Source organism: Haliotis cracherodii, unplaced genomic scaffold (genome assembly GCF_022045235.1).
Source record: "Haliotis cracherodii isolate W230 unplaced genomic scaffold, xgHalCrac1.p SCAF_2, whole genome shotgun sequence".
NCBI classification, from domain to species: domain Eukaryota; kingdom Metazoa; phylum Mollusca; class Gastropoda; order Lepetellida; family Haliotidae; genus Haliotis; species Haliotis cracherodii.
Genome location: NW_027266275.1, coordinates 48,007,894 through 48,028,529, shown reverse-complemented (window position 1 = coordinate 48,028,529; position 20,636 = coordinate 48,007,894). Strand labels below are relative to the sequence as shown.

Sequence of the window (20,636 nt, the reverse complement as noted above, 5' to 3'; positions counted from 1 at the left end):
TCAACAAAACTTAAAGTTAACGTCTGTTTAATAAGTAAAACACAAATTTACACCATACTTGAACTGACCCACGATTTCAGAAACAATTTCTAAAATAACTATTTACTACGATTTGTCCTTATTTGACTATATTTCAGTCCTTATTTGACTATATTTCAGTCCTTATTTGACTACGAAAAAACCCTTATTTGGTTATATTAAAGTCCTCATTTGACTTTAATTCCGACCATTGTGCCCTGATTTGACACTGTCAGAGGCAGCCACCGTCTACATGGCTGCTCTCTACCAAGCATGACTGTACAAGTGACAAGGCTAGGGACAGAGTTCCCCGCCGCACACATTTGCGCATGCAGCCCGTGCGCCACGTGCTGTCCAGAACACCACACTTTAACAAGTGGTGCGTTCGTGCGAATGTTTCTGAATGATTTATCATCCTTCTGTTCAATGTTCATATCTGCTCGCTATCTAGCTTGAGGGTTACTTGTGTTCCATTAATGTCAAGATTCATTACCCATGATTTTGTTTGTGAATCTTGAATCGGTTCAGAATCCAACACATCTACGAAGAAATCTGATTCTATTGGTGGTTGCTGGTTGGTGGCTCCAATTTCGTGAACATTTCTCGACTTTGGGCGACTGGACCGACTTGACGGTGTTTTACATTGTGCTGGAAAATGTCCCATACGACCATATTTCAAACATGTTTGACCAGATGCAGGGCATTTATCACCTTGCTTGTGTGTGTTATTACCACATCTACCACAATGTTCATTTTTTCCAGGTTTTCTATAGTTCTGTTTTGTTTTGTTGTGTTTTGGCTTGGATTTGACATAATGAACAGATGCATCTTCACTTACTTCTTTAGCTTGCAAACTTGCCATTTCTGCTGCTCTAATTGAATCAATAGCTTTTGTCAACGTTAACTTGTCATCTCTGAGCAATCTCTCACAATATGTACTATTGTAGACACCACAAACAATTCTGTCTCTAATTAAACTGTCTTTCAAAGTGCCAAATTCACAAGATTTTGCCATTTGCTGTAATTCACAAACATACTGATCAATTTTCTGGTCAGACTCCTGAGAACAAGTGAAAAACTTGTACCTTTCAAAAGTTATGCTTTTTCTGGGAACACAATACTGCTCAAAGTTTTCAATAATTTTGTCTAATTTCAAATTATCTTGTTCTTCATCCCATTGAAACGAATTATATACTTCTCTTGCATTATCCCCAATGGCATTTAGGAGTAATGAAGACTTGTATTGCTCAGTCTTTTGTTTTCCATCTACAGTGACAGTGTAATAGCACTCCCATGCCTGCTTGAATCTATGCCAGTTTTCACTAAGTGAAATCTAGTGCTTTAGGACGCTCTAATCCTTGCATTATGTCAGCTGAGTTCATTTACCAGCTTCTGACACCATGTAATGGTCTTATTGACTTCTGGAACTTCTGTTTAGGAGGTTCAACTTTCTAGTGAGTCAAAAGCACATGTCTTGTTTATAGCCATGTTTAATCCAAGCTCCTTCCCAGCATGTGACACCTTCGTTACACTCTCGGTAACATCGCTGCCACCAGTGTGGGCACGGCCATTACAAGAATCTTGAAATTTGCCCTCTAACCCCAAATGTAACGTTTATACTTTTGTTTATGTCTTTGGGAATGCCATGATATTTCCTTTTGAAAAGGTTTACGACTGACCATGTTTTCCCGATGAATTTACTTTGTTGTTTTAATAATCAGAATGGTTCGAGATTGCAGACTAACGGAAAATCAACCAACTTCTCCCTTACATTCTTACTATATCAATAACACGATAGTTTTAATGAAACAGAAATTCAAATTGACAAACGAAGAAAGTAATTTAGCAGCGATAAGTGTATTCGGCGTCACGACAGTCGTCACTTGTTTGTAAACATAACGGTCATTCGGTTGCGAGTTCAACTCCAAGCATGGTTGTGGCCACCTATTCACAGTGGGGAGTTTTGACTGGTGGCAGCAATAGTATAGAGAGCTCCACGAACGGGCTATCACTGTGAGGAGCTTGTGTTTAATCAACTAAAGGGGAATAACTCCCAATGATCTACAGTATAGTGCTGGTACAACAACTAGCTATAATAACTGTGTACATAGCACTCTGGTGGAACAAGCTACAATGTAAACACATTAGATATATAGACTTACTGCTACAGGCATGACAAACACAATGAAAGAAAACACTGTTATAATCACCGATTTCCGTGGATATTTTAAGAAATGCTATTCATAAACCACAAATATACCAACTGTACACAACAGAACTACATTAGTGCCGTGATAGATATCATGGTGAATGTTTCATTAACACTGCTCTTATTCATCACGACAAACATACTTTGTTCTCATCAAGAAAATCAGGCGCAGGACTAATTAGTGTGTGTTGGACTGGATTGAAAACATAAATCATATACATTCTACAGTAACACTTTATGAAGATGTGAAGACGACATGGCAGGTAGGTTTTGAAACCAAATAAGAATAGTTTGATGGATATTTATTACCATAAAAACATACGTCCTGGTTGTCAAACAGCCCATGTGGGTGTTTACTTTTTAACCAATGAAATTTGGTTGACCTGTCAGGTCACTTGTATAAGCTCCGCCAACTAGTTCCTACCACAAATGCCCCTTTAAGATTACCGTGTGTATTGTCTCATAAACTAAGCCGGAAACAGCAATCAGCTGTACACATGTTTTCTCCCAATCTACCAGTGATTCGGTTAAAGTTACCCAATGTTGCGCAGTGGAAGGCGACATTCACGTGTCTACCTTTCGTCTTTTCTACACCACTGGAAATTATATGATTAATGGGGAACTAAACATGATTCTCTTCCTATGACATATGGGGGTCGAAACGTGATTCTCTTCTTAACATGTATGGGGAACGAAATGTGATTCTCTTTTTATGGAAATGAAGAATCTATAGAAGGTCCATGACCACGGATGCAGGAATGAATAGCTAACTATAGGAGCAAGTACACACTTTATGTTTCTAAGGGCCACGAATATTGGTCCAACAACAACTAGTTCCTATAAAGACCATGAATATTTGTCAATGACCGTAAAGTGTGTCTTGCTCCAACGAATGAAAAGCCTGCATTGACAATTTGCAAAGCATCACATGTCAACATTCATTTTCTGCACGTGAAACGAATGCCACGATCTGTTTTCCACGAAGCATGTGGTGTTTATGCTAAATTTTCATGTTACATGAATAAACAATGTTTGTTTTGTTTTTATTATTTTCTCTCCTCAATATACCCCCTCTTGATGATAGACCCATGTCTATCAACTAATACCAATAAATTTTAACACGAAGACGAACTAACAAACCAACGAACTAACAATCCTGATAAAAATTCCACTATTTTCACTATGTACAAGAAATACTGATCTGATATGCTAAATCTTCTACTTTGGCAGCCTCACTGTACTAGATTATTAATTCTCTGTATCAATGTTCCATTCTAAAGGACAAATCTTTGTCATAGGTCTCGTAAGTTTTGATTGTCCAATTTGAACCTCCACCACTCTCACGTGACCATCCTGTCCAGGAAATATCTTCACTATCCTGCCAAGAGGCCAACAACCACGAGGTGAGTTCGGAGACACGACAATCACAACGTCATCCACTCTAAAGTCTTTGGTTGGAGTGAACCATTTTTCCTGACATTGAGAGTTGGCAACCATTCCCTCATCCAACGTCTCCATACATGTCTCACAAACTCTTGGACTTATCTCCATCTCCTCCTTGGAGTGAACGATGAATCAATTTCTGGAGCGAATTCTCCTCCCATCTGTCCATGAAGGAAATGGTTTGGTGGTAAAGGTGTCTCATCTTGTGGATGGGCACTCTGGTAAGTCAATGGTCAACAGTTAACAAGAGCTTCTGCACCTGTGAAGGCAGTCATTAACTCCTCATCAGTAACATCTCCAGCGCTCAATATTGCAAAGATAGAGCGTTTGGCCGACTTAATCATGGACTCGAAGACACCACCAAAGTGAGGACCATGAGGAGGATTAAATGTCCAAATTACTCCTTTGTTTGTAAGTGAAGTTTTTACTGCATCTGAGTCCAATTCTGACACAAGAACCTTCAACTCTTTTGCAGCCACAACAAAATTTGTGCCATTGTCTGAAATTATTTCCTTTGGCATTCCACGTCTATGTGCCATTCTAAATAAGGCATTCAAGAAGGAGTGTGTGTCAAGTCCATAAGCTACCTCTAAGTGTACAGCTCGTGTAGAGAGACACGTAAAGAGACAAAGGTATCGCTTTTGGCGACGTTTTCCTCTACCTTGCTCTATGATAAATGGGCCAGCATAGTCAACACCAACTTGAGTAAATGCATGTAACAAACATTTCACTCTAATTGCCAGATCTGCCATGATTTGATGTGTGGGTTTTGTCTTAACCACCAAGAACACTCTCTCTCCCACTCACGAATTTCTTCCCTGGATGAAAAAATCCAGAATCTTGACGATAGTGCTGCCAAAACACTGTTCGTACCCATGTGTTTACCTTCTTCATGGTATAGTTTTTACTCTCTTTCTGTGTTTTGGTCAACAGTTTCATTTCAGATATCTTCAATTTCTTCAAGATCTAGATCACCCTTTTTATGGATACAGGTTGGTATACGAAAGTTGTTGAAAAGATCTAGATTACCTTTTTTATGGATACAGGTTGGTATACCAGAGTTGTTGAAGAATCTGAAAATCCATGCAAGAACTCTGCAAAGTCGTTTCCAGTTTGAAAACCTAGAAGGTTGTAAACGCTACGGTGGTTCTTCATCTGTTTCACAGAACATTGCTATCTGAGGAATTCCTCGTTCAAGTTTACCACAGTTACTGAAGTCAACAACTTGTTTTGGCCAATCATTTTCTGTTGAAGTCAGGAATTCAGGACCGTTTAACCATTTCCTGTTCTCCAATTTTTTAACTTGAGCACCTCTGCTGACAATATCTGCAGTGTTAAGTTGTGAGGGGACATACCTCCACTGACTAGGATTTGTATTCTCATGGATGTATCCAACACGATTTGCCACAAGTGACTTCAAACTTCTACTCGGACTTTTCACCCACCACAACACATTTAAGCTATCAGACCATAGTGTTGCAGACTGAGGTGTTATTGCCAAGGCCTTTACAACAGCATTGATAAGTTTAACTCCAATGACAGCTGCAAGCAATTCCATTTTTGGAATACTGACTGCTTTAAGACCTGCCACATGACTCTTTGCAGCTACGAGATTACTTGAGACCACCTCCCCTTTGTCCATAGTGACTGCATATACAACAGCCTCATATGCTTCTTGTGAAGCATCTGCGAAAACCTGCAGCTTTGTATTTTCTATAGCAGAAGCCACTTGAATTCATCTTGGTACCCAAATCGATCTAAGAAGTTCTATTTCATGATACCACTTCCGTGCTTTCTGTTCTAATCGGGGGTTGATAACTTCATCCCAGCACTTGTTGTCCATTTTTCTTGGAGGATAACTTTGGCCCTTATGATGAAAGGTGCCAAAATGCTAAGGGGATCAAAGAGTTTTGCAGTTTCTCTCAAAAAGTTTCTTTTTGTCATACTTAAACTGTTGTCTTGAACATGGCAACAGAAACAAAAGTCATCACTTTCTGCATTCCAAGTCAGACCAAGAGCCTTAACTGAAGGCAACTCCTGCATGTGTATATTGATCTCCTTCAATCTGTCTTCAAGAGGAATGTTGTCTAGAACCTGTGTAGAATTAGAAACCCATTTTCTGGCATGCATACCTGCTGAACTCCATTAGGCATTTAGCTGTTCATAGAGTTCTATTGCCTGACTATCACTTTCTACTAAATCCATGTTATCATCCATGTAAGTGGATTTCTGAACTTTTTCTGCAGCCAAAGGGAATTCTCTTCTGTGATTTTTGGCATGTTCCTGTGAAATATATTGTGCCAAGAAAGGAGAACAATTCATTTCAAACACAAATCTGTTAAATTTGTAAACATCAGGTGTTTAGTTCTAGTCCATACTTCTCCAAAGGAATCTGAAATGAGAACTATCTCCTTCACTGATTACAATCTGGAGATACATCTCAGCAATATTACAAATAATCACGACTGGGTGCTTTCTGAAGCGAAGCAAAATCTCAAACAAATAGGACTTAGGACCATGATGAATTGTATCCTTCAAGGACAAACTGTTACATTTTGTCGACGTGTGAAAGACTATTCTGACTTTTGTTGATGTTCTATCTGGTTTCATGACAGGAAAATGAGGTAAGAACCATTTTGTTTCTTTATTTTCTTTTTCAGGCACTTTCCTGATGTAACCTTTGTTGATATATTGTGCAATGACATCATCATATACCTCTGAAATGGCTTTGTCTTTGGACACTTCTTTTCAATGTTCAACAACCGACTGAAAGCCATATCATAGTTGCTAGTAAGTTCATCAGCTGTCTTTTTCCAAGGAACCCCAACCTTGTACCTACCATTGCAGTACTGAAGAGAGGATTGTACAGCATCAACAGCCGTTTGATCATTCACACTCATGCTGGGATTAGAACTGGAAACATTTTCTATTTCCAAAAATCGTTGGACCAAAAGATCTATGTCCTTTACCCCACTGTGTTCAGTGTCAATGTTATTTACGAAGAATGTACCTATTCCTTGTTTCTGTTTAACATGGAGCCCTGTTACATTCCCTACACACGTCCACCCCAAAGGTGTGAGTCTAGCCACTGGTTCCCCAGGCCTACAACAAACATCACTACGGGAGGAATGCAGTCCCAGGTAATCCATACCTATCAGTATGTCAACAATTGGCCGTGAACCTAAACTGAGAAACTGTATGTCCCTCAAGAGACCATTTCTGTGCATATTTTTGCCAGTCAAACACTTTCATGCTGCCAGTGACTTTATTAGTTGATAAAGTTACTATCTGCATGTCAACTGAGCCATCAATACTTTCCAATCCAAATTCAACTGACACTGTCAAAGGTTTCTGTTTTACTGTTAAGGACGTTAACAGATTTAGTTTGACCCTGCAGACCAAGTTCTGATGCAGCATCTTCATTGATGTATGTTTGAGTGCTTGCATCGTCTAACAAGGCATTGACCACTAATCTCTTGTTACCATTCTTCAGTACAACTGGAATGGTTCTAAGTGCAGAGAAATGAGATTGCATCTTCGTAATAGACATTGTGGATAATACCTTTTTTATCAGTTACTCCAGTACCACTACAGTGTCCATTGTGATTACTTCCTTTGTAATTGTCATGTAGCAGGAGATTATGAGTAGCTTGACAACTGTCTATACCACATTTATCTGATATAGTACATAAATGTCCAAGATGTTTTGTTCCAAGACATCGGAAGCAAAGATTCATTTCCTTTGCTTTATCCCATCGTTTTGGAACATCAAGATTTCTAAATATTCTGCATTGCCAAATCTTGTGATTGGGATTTTTACAGACATGACAATGTCATGCCTTGCTTACACCTTTTGCACCAAAGTATGTACCTGATCTTTGATGTTGTCTAGATTCTGATGTCTTTGACCTCTCTGATAAGCCATGTTTAACTTGGCTACATTATTGAATTCTGCTTCTTGAATAATCCATTCACGAAGAGTCTCAACAGATTCCTGTCTACTATACTGAACTATCATGCTTTCAGTTAACGTTTTCAGCAGCAACAAATACAAACAACCATCACCTAGCTCCTCTATCTTGTCAGCCTCTCTGAAACTAACAACTGCCACTTCTAGCATGTCAGCAAACTTATCTAGATCTCTGGCATTTCCTGGGCTTAATGGCTTGACGTAAGAAATTTCCTCTAACTTTAATGCTATTTGTCGTCTTTTGCCTCCATATTTCCTCTCCAAACGCTCAAGAGCAATCTCATATGCCACCGCACTATGATCTAATTTGGCAATAAGCTGTGCAGGTTCACCTGATAGGTAGTGCTTGAGCTGCAACAATTTATATTCATTTGTTGCAGGAGCACTGTCAACATAAGCCATTAATGCGGCTTAACTCGTTTCAATTGCTTCCATAGATCCTGGCCAATACTGTTTTGATTAGACTTACCAGTGCTATGATATCTGCGACATGGAAGTCTCGAATCAAGAGTTCCGTCACATTCTGGTTTGGGATGTGGAACCTGTTCATCATTCTTGTATTTTTGCTGTGTGTACTTACCATCAGAACTGCTGCTCTGAGCACCATCTACACAAGCTCCCTTATCAGACGCCTGTTTACTACCTTTTGCTCCATGAGAAGTTTGACTTTTTTCTGAATGAAATATATCAGGTATTCCTGATAGCATAGACATAGATGAACTAGAATCCAACGTGTTTCTTAGATACACTTGTGCTTTGTCAATAGCTGAATCTTTGACTTCCTCAATTTCATCTATTTCAATGCTTGTTTTCTTCACCTTATCAACTTCACCAGCCTTTTTGTAAGCCTTCAAGAGCTTTACAATTATACAACCATCTTTACAGTGAAGAGAACAGACTTTATCAGTTGTTTCCCTTATTGTTTTACGTGTTGGAAGTTCTTGTTCAAGCAACTCCAACAATTTATTCTTATTTTTTGTCAACGCTGATTTAGCAACTGTCTTTTGTTGCCTTAAAGCTGCTATTGTGACATCTAAGTCATCATCTGTGGATTCTGATCCTTTAGAATCCACTTTTGATTCCGAACTATGAGACATTATCCTGGTTTAAATGTAGGCCTATAAAGCCTAATATTCACAGATAATGTAATGAAAAATGATTTACAAAGAAACCGTCTAAACTATTAAAGTGAAGTAAAAAAGACAAAAAATAAACACTCATAAGCAGAAAAACACGCTGTGCTACCAATGTTTGTTGCGCAGTGAAAGGCGACATTCGCGTGTCTACCTTTCGTCTTTTCTACACTACTGGAAATTATACGATAAACATGATTCTCTTCCTATGACATATGGGGAACGAAACGTGATTCTCTTCTTAACATGTATGGGAACTAAATGTTTTTTGTTTTTTATGTAAATGAAGAAACTATAGAAGGTCCATGACCACAAAAGCAGGAATGAATAGCTATAGGAGCAAGTACACACTTTACGTTTCTAAGGGCCACGAATATTGGTCCATCTAGTTTACACAAAGACCACGAATATTGGTCCAAAAACAACTAGTTTCTATAAAGATCACGAATATTTGTCAACGACCGTAAAGTGTGTCTTGCTCCAACGAATGAAAAGCCTGCATTGACAATTTGCAATGCATTCATTTTCTGCACGTGAAACGAATGCCACGATCTGATTTCCGCGAAGCGTTTATGCTAAATGTTCATGTTACATGAACCGAAACAATGTTTGTTTTGTATTTATTATTTTCTCTCAACACCCAAAAATATAATTTAAAAGAATTTTGATGCAATCATTGACATAATTGTATCTTTAACTATGTTTTTAACAGGAGTAAAATATTCTAATATCGTGTTATTTTCTTTGCATATTTACTACATATTAATTTATATTTTTGTTTGTGCAGCAGCTACATTCTAATCAGCACTCACATTCCAGTCTGTCTCAATATATCTGAGATCTGTATTACATCAGCACTACAGCTATTCTATTCACTTGTCAATACTAACTGCCATTTATTCAATTTCGCAGGTTCCCGACATTTTTGTGCTATTTATACCTTTCAAGTATTCATCTCTGGAGCATGATATTGGTTCACCAATGCTATTTTTAATCTGTCGAAAGTATGCATGTTTGCTGTAGATGGTGCTGATATGATTAGTGCAACAACTGGATCTTCCGTGCTTCCCTTTACCATATTAATAAATTGTTTGACCCTGTTAATTTCTCACCTTTCTTATATGATGTGTCATGTATATATTTCAGCAACATTTCCATGAGAACATCAAGCTTTTGGGCTCCCACATGCTCAGCAATATCAGGCATGTTATCATCTTGATGTTTACTGGGCACCTCCTGAAAGAATATGATTTTTATGCCGAATAATTGCAATCTCAGTTTGTGTATTAGGTGATCACTTCTAAAAAGTGACTGTTATCTCAATTTTATCTTGTACAGATCTCAATACATCAAAATCGTAATATGCATAAACTTGCACTATATGACAATATTAACTCAATCTCATTAAAATCAGATCCTACTTCTCGCTACCTAGGGGTCACGTCAGAACGACCTTTCATCCGACCGATCAGTGCGTCGCTTACCAGATTATGAAAGTGACTGTCGGAATGTGATTCCTAATCATGCAATCTCGAAAACTTTAACATGGGGTATTCCGAACGATGGTTACGGGTTTAACAACTGAATCTTAACCTTCTAGACCATATATTAGTCATTCCAGAATGTTTTTTGTTCAGGTTTCAAATTTGTAATCAAGAATTTGTCAAAATATGTTTCGAAGGATAGTCGCCAATTTGAAATTTGTGCCGTAAAGCACGAGAAAACTGGTTTCTGATTTTTCATCCATTGGTCGGTCAAAGTTCGCGCAAGGTTGGTCTGACGTGACCCGTAATGGGATGTCCCTAGATCTTTGTTAAGCGGTAGCGAGAACTAAGTTCTGATTTTAATGAGATTGATATTAACTGACAGGCAGATCCGAAGGCTCTGAAGCTTTTTATGAATCTTAGCTGGAGCATGCTGTCTTTTTGGGGGTGAAATTGTAGATGCTCTTGAGAAATATAGGGACTGGCCTTTGTTGCCACAAGGTACTTGCCGGCCTAAACTGAGCTTAAATGTGTAAAGTATTCCACCGCTTTCATGATCAACTGATTCCTACAAAACATTTACTCGAAAAATAACTGAGTTTTCCCCTTGCCCTGACTCGTTAGGTGGGCTCCAGGCCATAGAAAACAAAAACACAAAAAAGCACCCAAAACTAATACAACAGATTATTAAAAGCGCCAACAATCTACGTAAACTAGGTAAAGACATAGAAATAGTTTGGATCCCTGCCCAAGTCGGTGTGTTTGGCAACGAACATGCAGACAAAGTAGCCAAATCAGCACTAAAATTAGAAGTAAGCATCAACCTACCAATATCAAAAAACGAAATTAAAAGTATCACAAAAGAGAAAATCTTCAAAAAGTGGCCAAATAACTATCATACATCTGATTGCAAACTAAGTCACTCAAAAAAACAAAAATCCATCATAAAACCAAACAAATTGACAGAGTATGAGTAATAACTGAACTACAAACAGGCCACACTAAGTTAAACTCCCACCTACATCAAACACCAAACCGTTAAATGGCCCCACTTCAACTCAAAAGAAACTCCTGAACACGTAATACTATATTGCACACATTACCAGCAACACAGAACAACACTCCAATCCACACTAAACTGCAACAATCAAATGACACTAGCAACGCTACTAAAACCCCTAAATGACTTACAAACTTTTTAAGCACTATGCATCTATCTAATCAAAACAGTCCTACTCAGTCACCTCTAAAAAAGTACAACAAACAAGCTGTCCATAAACCCTAAAATTCTAAACCTATAAAAACACACAAACTCACAAAACTCCATTTAGTCCCCACACCACACCTTTTGCATGGCATATTTCAAAATTCAAATAAAGAAAGCAACCCTAAAAAAATCCCCCTAGGTTGCCTCACCTTTTCGGACAGTGTCTAAATTCCACAAAACCGGCAAAACTCTGGTACCTTGGTTAAACTGGGAAATAGCAAAAGCTAGGTGAGTAAGAAAGAAAGCCCTCAATAGGAAAGAAAGGGAGGTACTTCATAGACAATTGAATTCATGGTAGACCTTCTGCAAATCTCTAAATGAAAAAACAAATGCTTAAACAGTCTGGCACAAAATACAGGCAATCAGGGGTACGCGTAAACCTAAAAAAGTTCCCAAGTTAGCCAACAAACATACGGTCAAAGAATAGGCCAACATTCTAGTTGAGGACCTCTCATTTGTCAGAAGCAACAAAACTTGCAGCAAAGAATTCCAACAGGAAAATATGCTTATGCCTAAGATATCAAACCAGCCACAAAGCAACATCTGGTGTACAATATACCATTTACTCTGACAGAGTTTGATGATGTGATACAACATAGAAAAGGTACAGCACCTGGTCTAGACACAATCAGTTACAAGATATTGGAAAACCTACCTGATCAAACAAAGAGCTTACTCACTGAGTTGTATAACACAATATGGTTATATCTTAATCACTTCAGACATGTGCCAAGCTATGGAAGCCATGGTTACAAAAAGGCTCATGCATCACCTTGAAACTGGCAACCACATCAAACCTGACCAAAGCAGCTTCAGGAAGGGACACTCGTGTCTAGATCATAAACTAAGAGTGGAAAATGAATACCTAACCGCAGTATTTCTGGACTTCAGCAAAGCCTTGGACATGGTATGGCATGACGGACTCCTCACAAAACTAGCACAAAATGGAGTAGAAGGGAACATGGCAAACTTCATAGACAGCTTCCTGCAAGACAGGTCGCTATCAGTTAAAGTAGGGAACAGTCAATCTGATTCTATGTCACTGGACAATGGCACACCACAAGGCAGCATTATAAGCCCAACCCTGTTTAACATCATCATCAATGATCTTTTCGATCATATCAACTCTCCTACCCAAACTTCTAAATCCACTGATGATGGAGCAATATTGGTAAAACACAGATATATATTGCACAAATTTGAAAAAAAATGCAGTCAGCCCTGGACGGAGTAGACCAATGGTGCAATATATGGGGGTTCACCCTTTCAAGTGAAAAAACTGTGGGAGTTCTATTCAGACGCAGGGGGAAAGATGCTATGATACCCTGTCTCTCCATAAAAGGCAAATCTATCAAATTTGAAAAATCCACAATATTTCTAGGGGTGATCCTAGATCAACACCTCACTTGGAGCAAATAGAATATGTGGAATACAGATGTAAAAAAATCTGAACATATTACCGGCAATTTCAGGCACATCTTGGGCCACATCGAGGGACACTCAGCTGGGCCTCTACAAATCACTTATCAGATCAAAAATTGACTATGACGGTGAGGCCTTTCACTCAGCATCAAATACTGTCTTGAGATGCCTGCATGGACAGAATACAATACAAAGCCCTAATGCTAGCCACAGGTGCAGCAACAGACACTTCACTAGAACTAATGTAAGGAGAAATAGGAGAACTCACATTGAAACTAAGAAGAGTGCAGGCAATTGCCCTCTCTCAAAACGTCCTTGGCGGCCGCTATAAAAAACATGATGCACATGTGCTGGTCAATGGGTATCTACTTCCGAGACGTGTCGCGCCTTTGAGAACGTTAAACATCAAGATGCCGTCAAAACAGCGATGCTGTTGTATTAGTAGCAATCACTATAAGAAATTTTCGAATGGCCGGAAGATCACAATGCACAGATTCCCTGCAGATATACGACTGAGGAGTGTTTGGATTCAAAGGTGCAAACTTGTCCATTCCAACTTTAAATATTCAAGAAATGACAGCACCAGATTATGTTCGGAACACTCTGATTGACAGCAGGGACCGAGTAAACTTCATCCTTTGCCAACTGTTTTTTCAAACAAGACATTCAAACTTTCAATACGTTTGTTAGATAAACAGATGAATCTAACTTTAGACCTTGATGTTATTTCGTTTGCTCCAGTCATTTTGGTGCAACCAAAGTGTTAATGTTAAAACAAGTTATTCCATTAGCATAATCAGACTGTCCTATAACTTTAGGAGCCAAGACCCACGTATTGTACATATTTAGATCAAGTACTGAGTTTAATGTTTAATATTTCTTATTTTAGTCAGGATAAATTTGGCTTTAATAATGTTAATTCCAAATAAAATTTATACATAATAATTTCATGACTCCGAAAAACATTTTGGTAAGTAAGAAAATTAGATAACATTCTTTTTTCTAAATAAGGACATACATTTCTGAAAAATATCCCAGCTGATGTTTGATTATCTTATCTTCTCCTACAGAATGTGTCCCATCTTATACCTGGAACAACATGCGAGACTGTTTTGGATCAAGGTAATGTTGATGAGATTGCTCCACATATGGAGGATACAAGTCTGTGTGATGTGTCTGCAGAGGATTCACAGATACCTGCAGGAATTGTATCGAGACTTGAACGTTCCCTCAGTCATCATGAGTACTGTAACTTCTTTCAGCGGCATTTAGAAGTTGGTGTGATGAAGTAAGACGAGTTCTATGAATGAACAACTTCTTTATTACAATTAGTGCGACGTTTCGGTGTAGATCCCTACACCTTTAGGACCCAAACCCACCCCGACCACAACATCCAGTGGAACAACATCAAGATCCTGGCCAACAATCAATCAGACTACAAAATCAGGAAACTCCTAGAAGCCATCTACATCAAAAGGATCCAGCCAGCAATGAACAGAGATCAAGGCTACTACATCCCGCCTGTTTACCATCACCTAATTGCTAAACACCTTTATCAAGCAAGTGATGGATAGTGCTTACTTACTTACTTACTTACTTACTTACTTACTTACTTTGGAGATTTAACGTGCGCTTTCCGACTGATGTGTATTTCGCACACGGGCCCGGCCAGGCCATTTAATGTGTTTCCGAAAGGGGCGAAAGTGGTGTGTGCAACCCAAGAGGGGGCTTTAGGGGTTGCTTATATATAATTTGGGAATTTTGAGATTTGGAATAGATGCCGATGGGGTTGGGGAGGAGAACTAAGGGAGCTGGGTATGGTGGATGTTTGTTTGTTTATGTGATTTTGATTTGGTAGGTTATTGTGTTTTTAGATGCGTTTTATTAGTTCCGTTTTGATTAAGAATACGCCTAAGGCCTTGAAGTTTTCTAGTTTATTTTGTGGGTTTAGTATTGCTTCTAGAGTGAGAGCCTTGTTTAGATTGAGGATGGTTTGTAATGCGGTTCGATGTGTTAGGTAGTGTGTGCAGTGGATGAGTGAGTTTCTAGTTGTTTGCAGTGTGTTATTTTTTTTAGGTGGTTATTTAGGTTGGTGTGTCCTGTTTGGAGTTTAGTGATTACTTTGTCGATTTTTTTTGATGGGTTGAGAATTTTTGGTTTGGTTAGTGGTCTGCTGAGCACTTTTTTGATTTGGCTATTTGACTTTAGATATAGGTTATGCCATTTTTTTGTGATTTTTTGCTTGTTTACACTTTTTATTTCTGATTTTGAGATGGGTAAGTTTAAGCTTATTTCTGGGATTTTGAGGGATAGTTTAGCTGCTTTATCGGCGTTTTCATTACCGTATATTCCTACATGGGCAGGTATCCACAAGAAGGTTATTTGTTTGCCTGCCTTAGTTAGGTCGTTGAATCTTTTAAGTATTTGATTTATTAATTTAGGTCGTTTTTTTGTATTTTTGTTTTGGAGGGCTTGCAGTCCACTTAGGGAGTTGGTAAGTATTAGGATTTTTTTGTGGTTTTTGGATTCTTGATTATGGAGGGCTGAGGCCATGCCCATTAGTTCTGCCGTGAATATTGATTGGTTGTTTGGGAGTCGGAAGGATTGTGTGGTTTTAGTTGGTTTTGTGGTATGGACTCCAAAACCTGTGTGTTTGGAGGTCGGATCTGAAGATCCGTCCGTGTAAATGTGACACCAATTTGGCCAATTTTCGTGTATGTATGTTAGTGTGGTAGCTTTAGCTATGTTTGGGTCGGTTTGTTTATTTATTTGGCTAGCTAGTGTTGTGTCTATTTTGGGTATTTTAAGTTTAGGGGTGAAGATATTTGATTGTTTGCAGTTTTGTTTCAGATTTTTAATTTGGTGTTCATTTAGGTAGTTTGTTATTCTTTGGGATATTAGGGTAAGGGGTGTTTACGAGCTAAAGCTTGGTTTTTGGGGCTGATGTTTTGGTTTATCAAGTTTTGGATGAGAGAGTTTGATTGGGACGCGGCCCAGAAATTTAAGCTTAGCTGTTCCCTGAGTAGACTTAATGGCATTTCTCCTGTTAAGGCCTGAAGTGAGGTGTAGGAGGTGCCATGTTGGGTGCGTGTAATTAGTTTGAGAGCCTGATATTGTACTGAGTCAAGTTTTTTAGATAGAGAGTTGTTTAAGGTGTTGTAAATGGCGCAGCCGTTGTCTAGTTTTAATCTAATTAGTGATATGTAGAGAGAGAGGAGGGTATCTTTGGAGGCTCCCCAGTTAGAGCCAGTTAGGCATCTTAGGGTGTTTAGGTCTTTACTGCATTTAGTTGTTAGGTTTTGGATGTGAGCATCCCAGGTGAGATGTTCATCGAAAATAAGTCCTAAGAATTTGGTTTGTTTTTGAAATTTGATTGTTTGATTGTCTAGCTGGAGGATTGGGGAGGCGGGTTTCATGTTTTTATGTTTGTTATTTTACGATTGTTTAGGAAGTCCTGGATGTAGTTTATTATCTGACCTTTGAGTCCTATTTTTTAAAGTTTTTGTATTAGCCCATCGTGCCATACCATGTCGAAAGCTTTAGAGAAGTCTAAGAAGATGCCTGTGGTATATTGTTTATATAGTTGTCCTGTCTTAACATCTTGTTCTAGTCGGGCGAGGTTATCAAGGGTTGAGCGGCCAGGAGTGTGTCATAGCGACTGATTTACGACATCCATTGTCTGAAGAACATTTGATTGCAAAGGCTCATTACCCTGGAGCCATGACATCTTTATGCCTTGAAACACTTAATTGCTGTTATTTATTAGATGCTAATCCTATTTGTTAATCCCCATTTTTGTGTACATCGACCGTCTGCCATCCTGAAATGGATGTGCAAGTATGTCACTGACGATTTACTGTTTACATTTATATTTATTACTTACTAAATGTCAGGTGACCTTGGCTATATAAGCCTTGGTCTAGAGAGATTGAGACAGGAGAGAAGGAGAAGAAAGGTCTTACCCTTAGCCTAGCTAGGGTTAGGCTGGGTGCTCCGGGGCACCTAGACAACAAGCACTACCACTATGTGCTGACTTGGCACATAGTGTCATTTGTATGTATATATCTACATGTATAAAGTAAAACTGTATATACTGCAAGTTGTCACTTCCTACTGAGAACCATATGTCGGCCCCTTGCATATATATGAGTATGCAAATTGTTCATTAATCAACGTCAAACTGACACGCGTTGTTAATTTATCATGGTGTAACCATTTATACTAAGTTATCCTGTAATAATTAGATCCACATCAAGAGCTTTTATGAGTTATCATGGTGTAATATTTATACATCATTTCATATAATAGTTTAGCAAGTAATACTTGTCATCAGTTAAAATGCACATATAAAATATCAGTAGTTTCAGTTATAGCTTTTTAGACAGATGCTAGCCTAAGGTAATGGGAGCGCATCTCCTAGACATACTATTCAATAAAACAAGGGGTTACGTCTACATAGTTTCATTGATTTGAAGCTTTTAGATAAATGCTAGCCTAAGGTATCAAGATCCCATCTCCCAGACAAAAGATATGTCTACATAGTCTTATAGATTACCTTGAACTATTTTATTTAAGTAAATCTGTCATCACCTATGTTAGAATGGCATTCAGCAATTACTTCAATTTAGACTCATTAAGGATTAGCCTCCATACAAGCTCGTCTATAAGGCATTAAGGATAAGCCCCCATACAAGCTCGTCTATAGTGTCACCGTAATCTCTTTCAGAGCATCCAGTAAATATGTCAACAAGATTAGTGCCAGTCCAACAGGATTAACAGGATTAAGTATTCCCCTCTGTCTAGCCATCCATAGCATAGGGCAAGACCTCTCTCCCACAGCCCAGAGTGTTGTACTGACTTTCTGAGGCACCCTTAGTTATTTTCTAAGATATTGTAACTTGCTCATTATTAATTGTTCTTGTAAATAAAATTGTGATTAGTCTCCTGTGACTCTGGCTCTTTGCTGACTAATTCCCCAAGAAAACCAGCACGTCATTTGGAAGGTATTGTTCACCTAGAACAGTTCCATGATAATTTGGCGGAGAATCATCGTTTTCGGAACCACGGAGTCCAGGAACTAACTACAACCAACTACAAGAACCCATTGGAGGACATGTCCAAACGTGATCATCTGATGGAATAACAAGCAAGCTGCATCTACCTCTGACCTCAACACTGGATTAAAGACAACCAACTCCTCCAAAGACACCAACAAAGGAAGAAAAAGTCTTCAAATATTGTAAGTACTACATTGTTGATTACTTGTCTTCCTTTAATTTAGTACGGTACATACTAATAGGTGTCATGGCAAATATGGAGTCTGGTATGGAAAGTAACTTCGAAAGTGAAATTCCAACAGTGTCTTTAGTTACGCCCCTTGCCAAAAGTGTAATTCAGGCAAAATTTGGCACAAAAACAACAAATTGTTTAGTAGATACAGGGGCATCCATTTCTTGTATTTCGTCTGCTTTTCTGAGCACAGCTTTTGAAAACCTTACTCTTGGAAACTCACCCTTTCCACAGGTTAAAGGTGTTGGCGGCGAATTGCATAAAGTGTTAGGTTCAGTTGTGTTAGATTTTGTCATTGAGGATCAGGAATTTTCTCAAAGATTCTATGTTCTGCCTACACTACCAGAAGCAGTGATACTAGGTGAGAACTTCCTTGATGACAATGATGCAGTCTTAGATTATAGCTGTCATTCCTTGATACTTAACAACAGCACCTCAGATAGGCAATATATCAATTTCATAGCCAATTCAGTGCAAGAGATTAGTGGATTAGCAAAAACAATAGATCAGATTTACATCCCCCCTCAGAGTGAAATTCATTTCAAGGTTAGACTATCAGAGGTCAAAGAGGATTCCCTCATCCTCATTGAACCCATTGCTTCCCTCACTGCTCATTCTGAAGTAGCAGGTGGTAGAACTCTTTCCAAAGTGAAATGCAAAACTGCTACATTTAGGCTTATGAATCCCTCCCAAGAAGAAAAAGTTCTTGACAAGGGTACAGTTGTAGGCAAATTTAGTTACATTGACCAAGACTCTGTTTTTGAAATCGGCTCTGACCAACCATTCATCAGTACCGTTAACACCGACAATGAGAACAGAGACAATGACACCAGGGATTATGTTAAAATTGCACAAAAATTAGGATTTGATTTGACCAATACACAACTGACTCCTGACCACGACACAGACTACTTAGATTCTTGGGACAAAATAGAGACATGTTTTCAACGAGTCTTGCAGATTTAGGAAAGACTGACATGCACCAACATATCATTGACACTGGCGACCACCCACCCGTTAAGTGTAGACCATATCTCCAATCCCCTCATCTCCAAAAAGTCACTGAAGAGCTTATAGATGATTTCCTGAAGTATGATTTGATCGAGGAGTCTACTTCTATGTATTCAGCTCCCATTATCCTAGTCAAGAAACGTGATGGCTCATATAGATTTGTTTGTGACTACAGAAAGTTGAATTCTGTCACTTTACCAATGTCATGGCCTCTTCCAGTTTTTGATGATGTTGTTGATAACATAGCCAATGCACAAGCTAAGATCTTCTCAACTTTAGACCTTGCTAATGGCTTCTTCCAAGTGCCATTACATGAAGATTCAAAGCATAAAACTGCTTTCGTCACCCATCAAGGCCTTTATCAGTTCAAACGTTTGCCCCAAGGTTTGACAAATTCTCCACTTTGTTTTCAACAGCTCATGAGCAAAGTGCTAAGAAAATTGCTTTTTAAGGTTGCGCTGATTTACATTGATGATTTGATAATTTACAGCAAAAACTTTGAAGAGCATCTCCAACATTTGGAGCAAGTATTTTACTATCTGAAACAGGCAAAATTAACACTAAAGCCATCCAAATGCAATTTTGCAACAGACAAAGTTTCTTTTCTGGGTCATGTTTTATCATGTGGAGGTGTTCAAGTTGATGACAAAAAGATTGAAGCAATTGGAACCTTTCCAGTGCCCAAATCACAAAAGCAGATCCGCTCCTTCTTAGGTCTCACAAACTTCTACAGGAAATATGTGAAAAATTACGCTCACATAGCGCTTCCACTGAATGCCTTGCTAAAGAAGCATTCAGAGACAGAAGTAGGAAAGAAACCAAAGTTCCAATGGTCACTTGAGTGTGATCAGGCATTCAACACCCTCAAACATGCTATGAGTAATACACCTGTTCTGGCGTATCCAAATTTTGACAAAGAATTTCTTCTTGCAACTGATGCCAGTGATATGAGCATAGGTTTTGTTTTGAGTCAAAAAGACGAGAAAAATAATGAACATCCAATAGCTTTTGGTGGTAGAGCTCTACATGGCAGCGAAAAGAACTGGAGCATTACAGAAAAGGAAGGCTTAGCTCTAGTTGAAGCCATTAGATCCTTTCGTCCATACCTTGCAAATTCCAAATTCACAGTCTACACTGATCATATAGCATTGAAATGGCTGAAATCCATCAAGGATGCCACAGGTAGGTTAGGGCGATGGTCCTTGGAACTTTCTACCTACACTTTTGACATTGTTCACCGCAGCGGCAAAGCCAATGGAAATGCCGATGCTCTCTCACGTAGGGAATATGAGGAAAATATTAACTGTAATGATCAGACAGAAGAAGATGCTGAGAAAACAGTCTTCTCAGTAACTTCAACTCAGCAAAGCAAATCAACTAGCAGTACCAC

The 20,636-nt window shown here is 38.7% G+C and overlaps 1 protein-coding gene across 1 annotated transcript in view; it reads right to left on the bottom strand.

The window, feature by feature from the left end:
* Positions 1–20,636, bottom strand: part of LOC139468155 (RNA polymerase I-specific transcription initiation factor RRN3-like) — a 346,794-nt gene that overhangs the window by 121,906 nt on the left and 204,252 nt on the right. Inside the window, exon 10 of the mRNA XM_071249934.1 lies at positions 9,886–10,009. Coding sequence (XP_071106035.1) covers positions 9,886–10,009 — 124 coding nt within the window. The remainder of the gene's footprint in view (positions 1–9,885; positions 10,010–20,636) is intronic.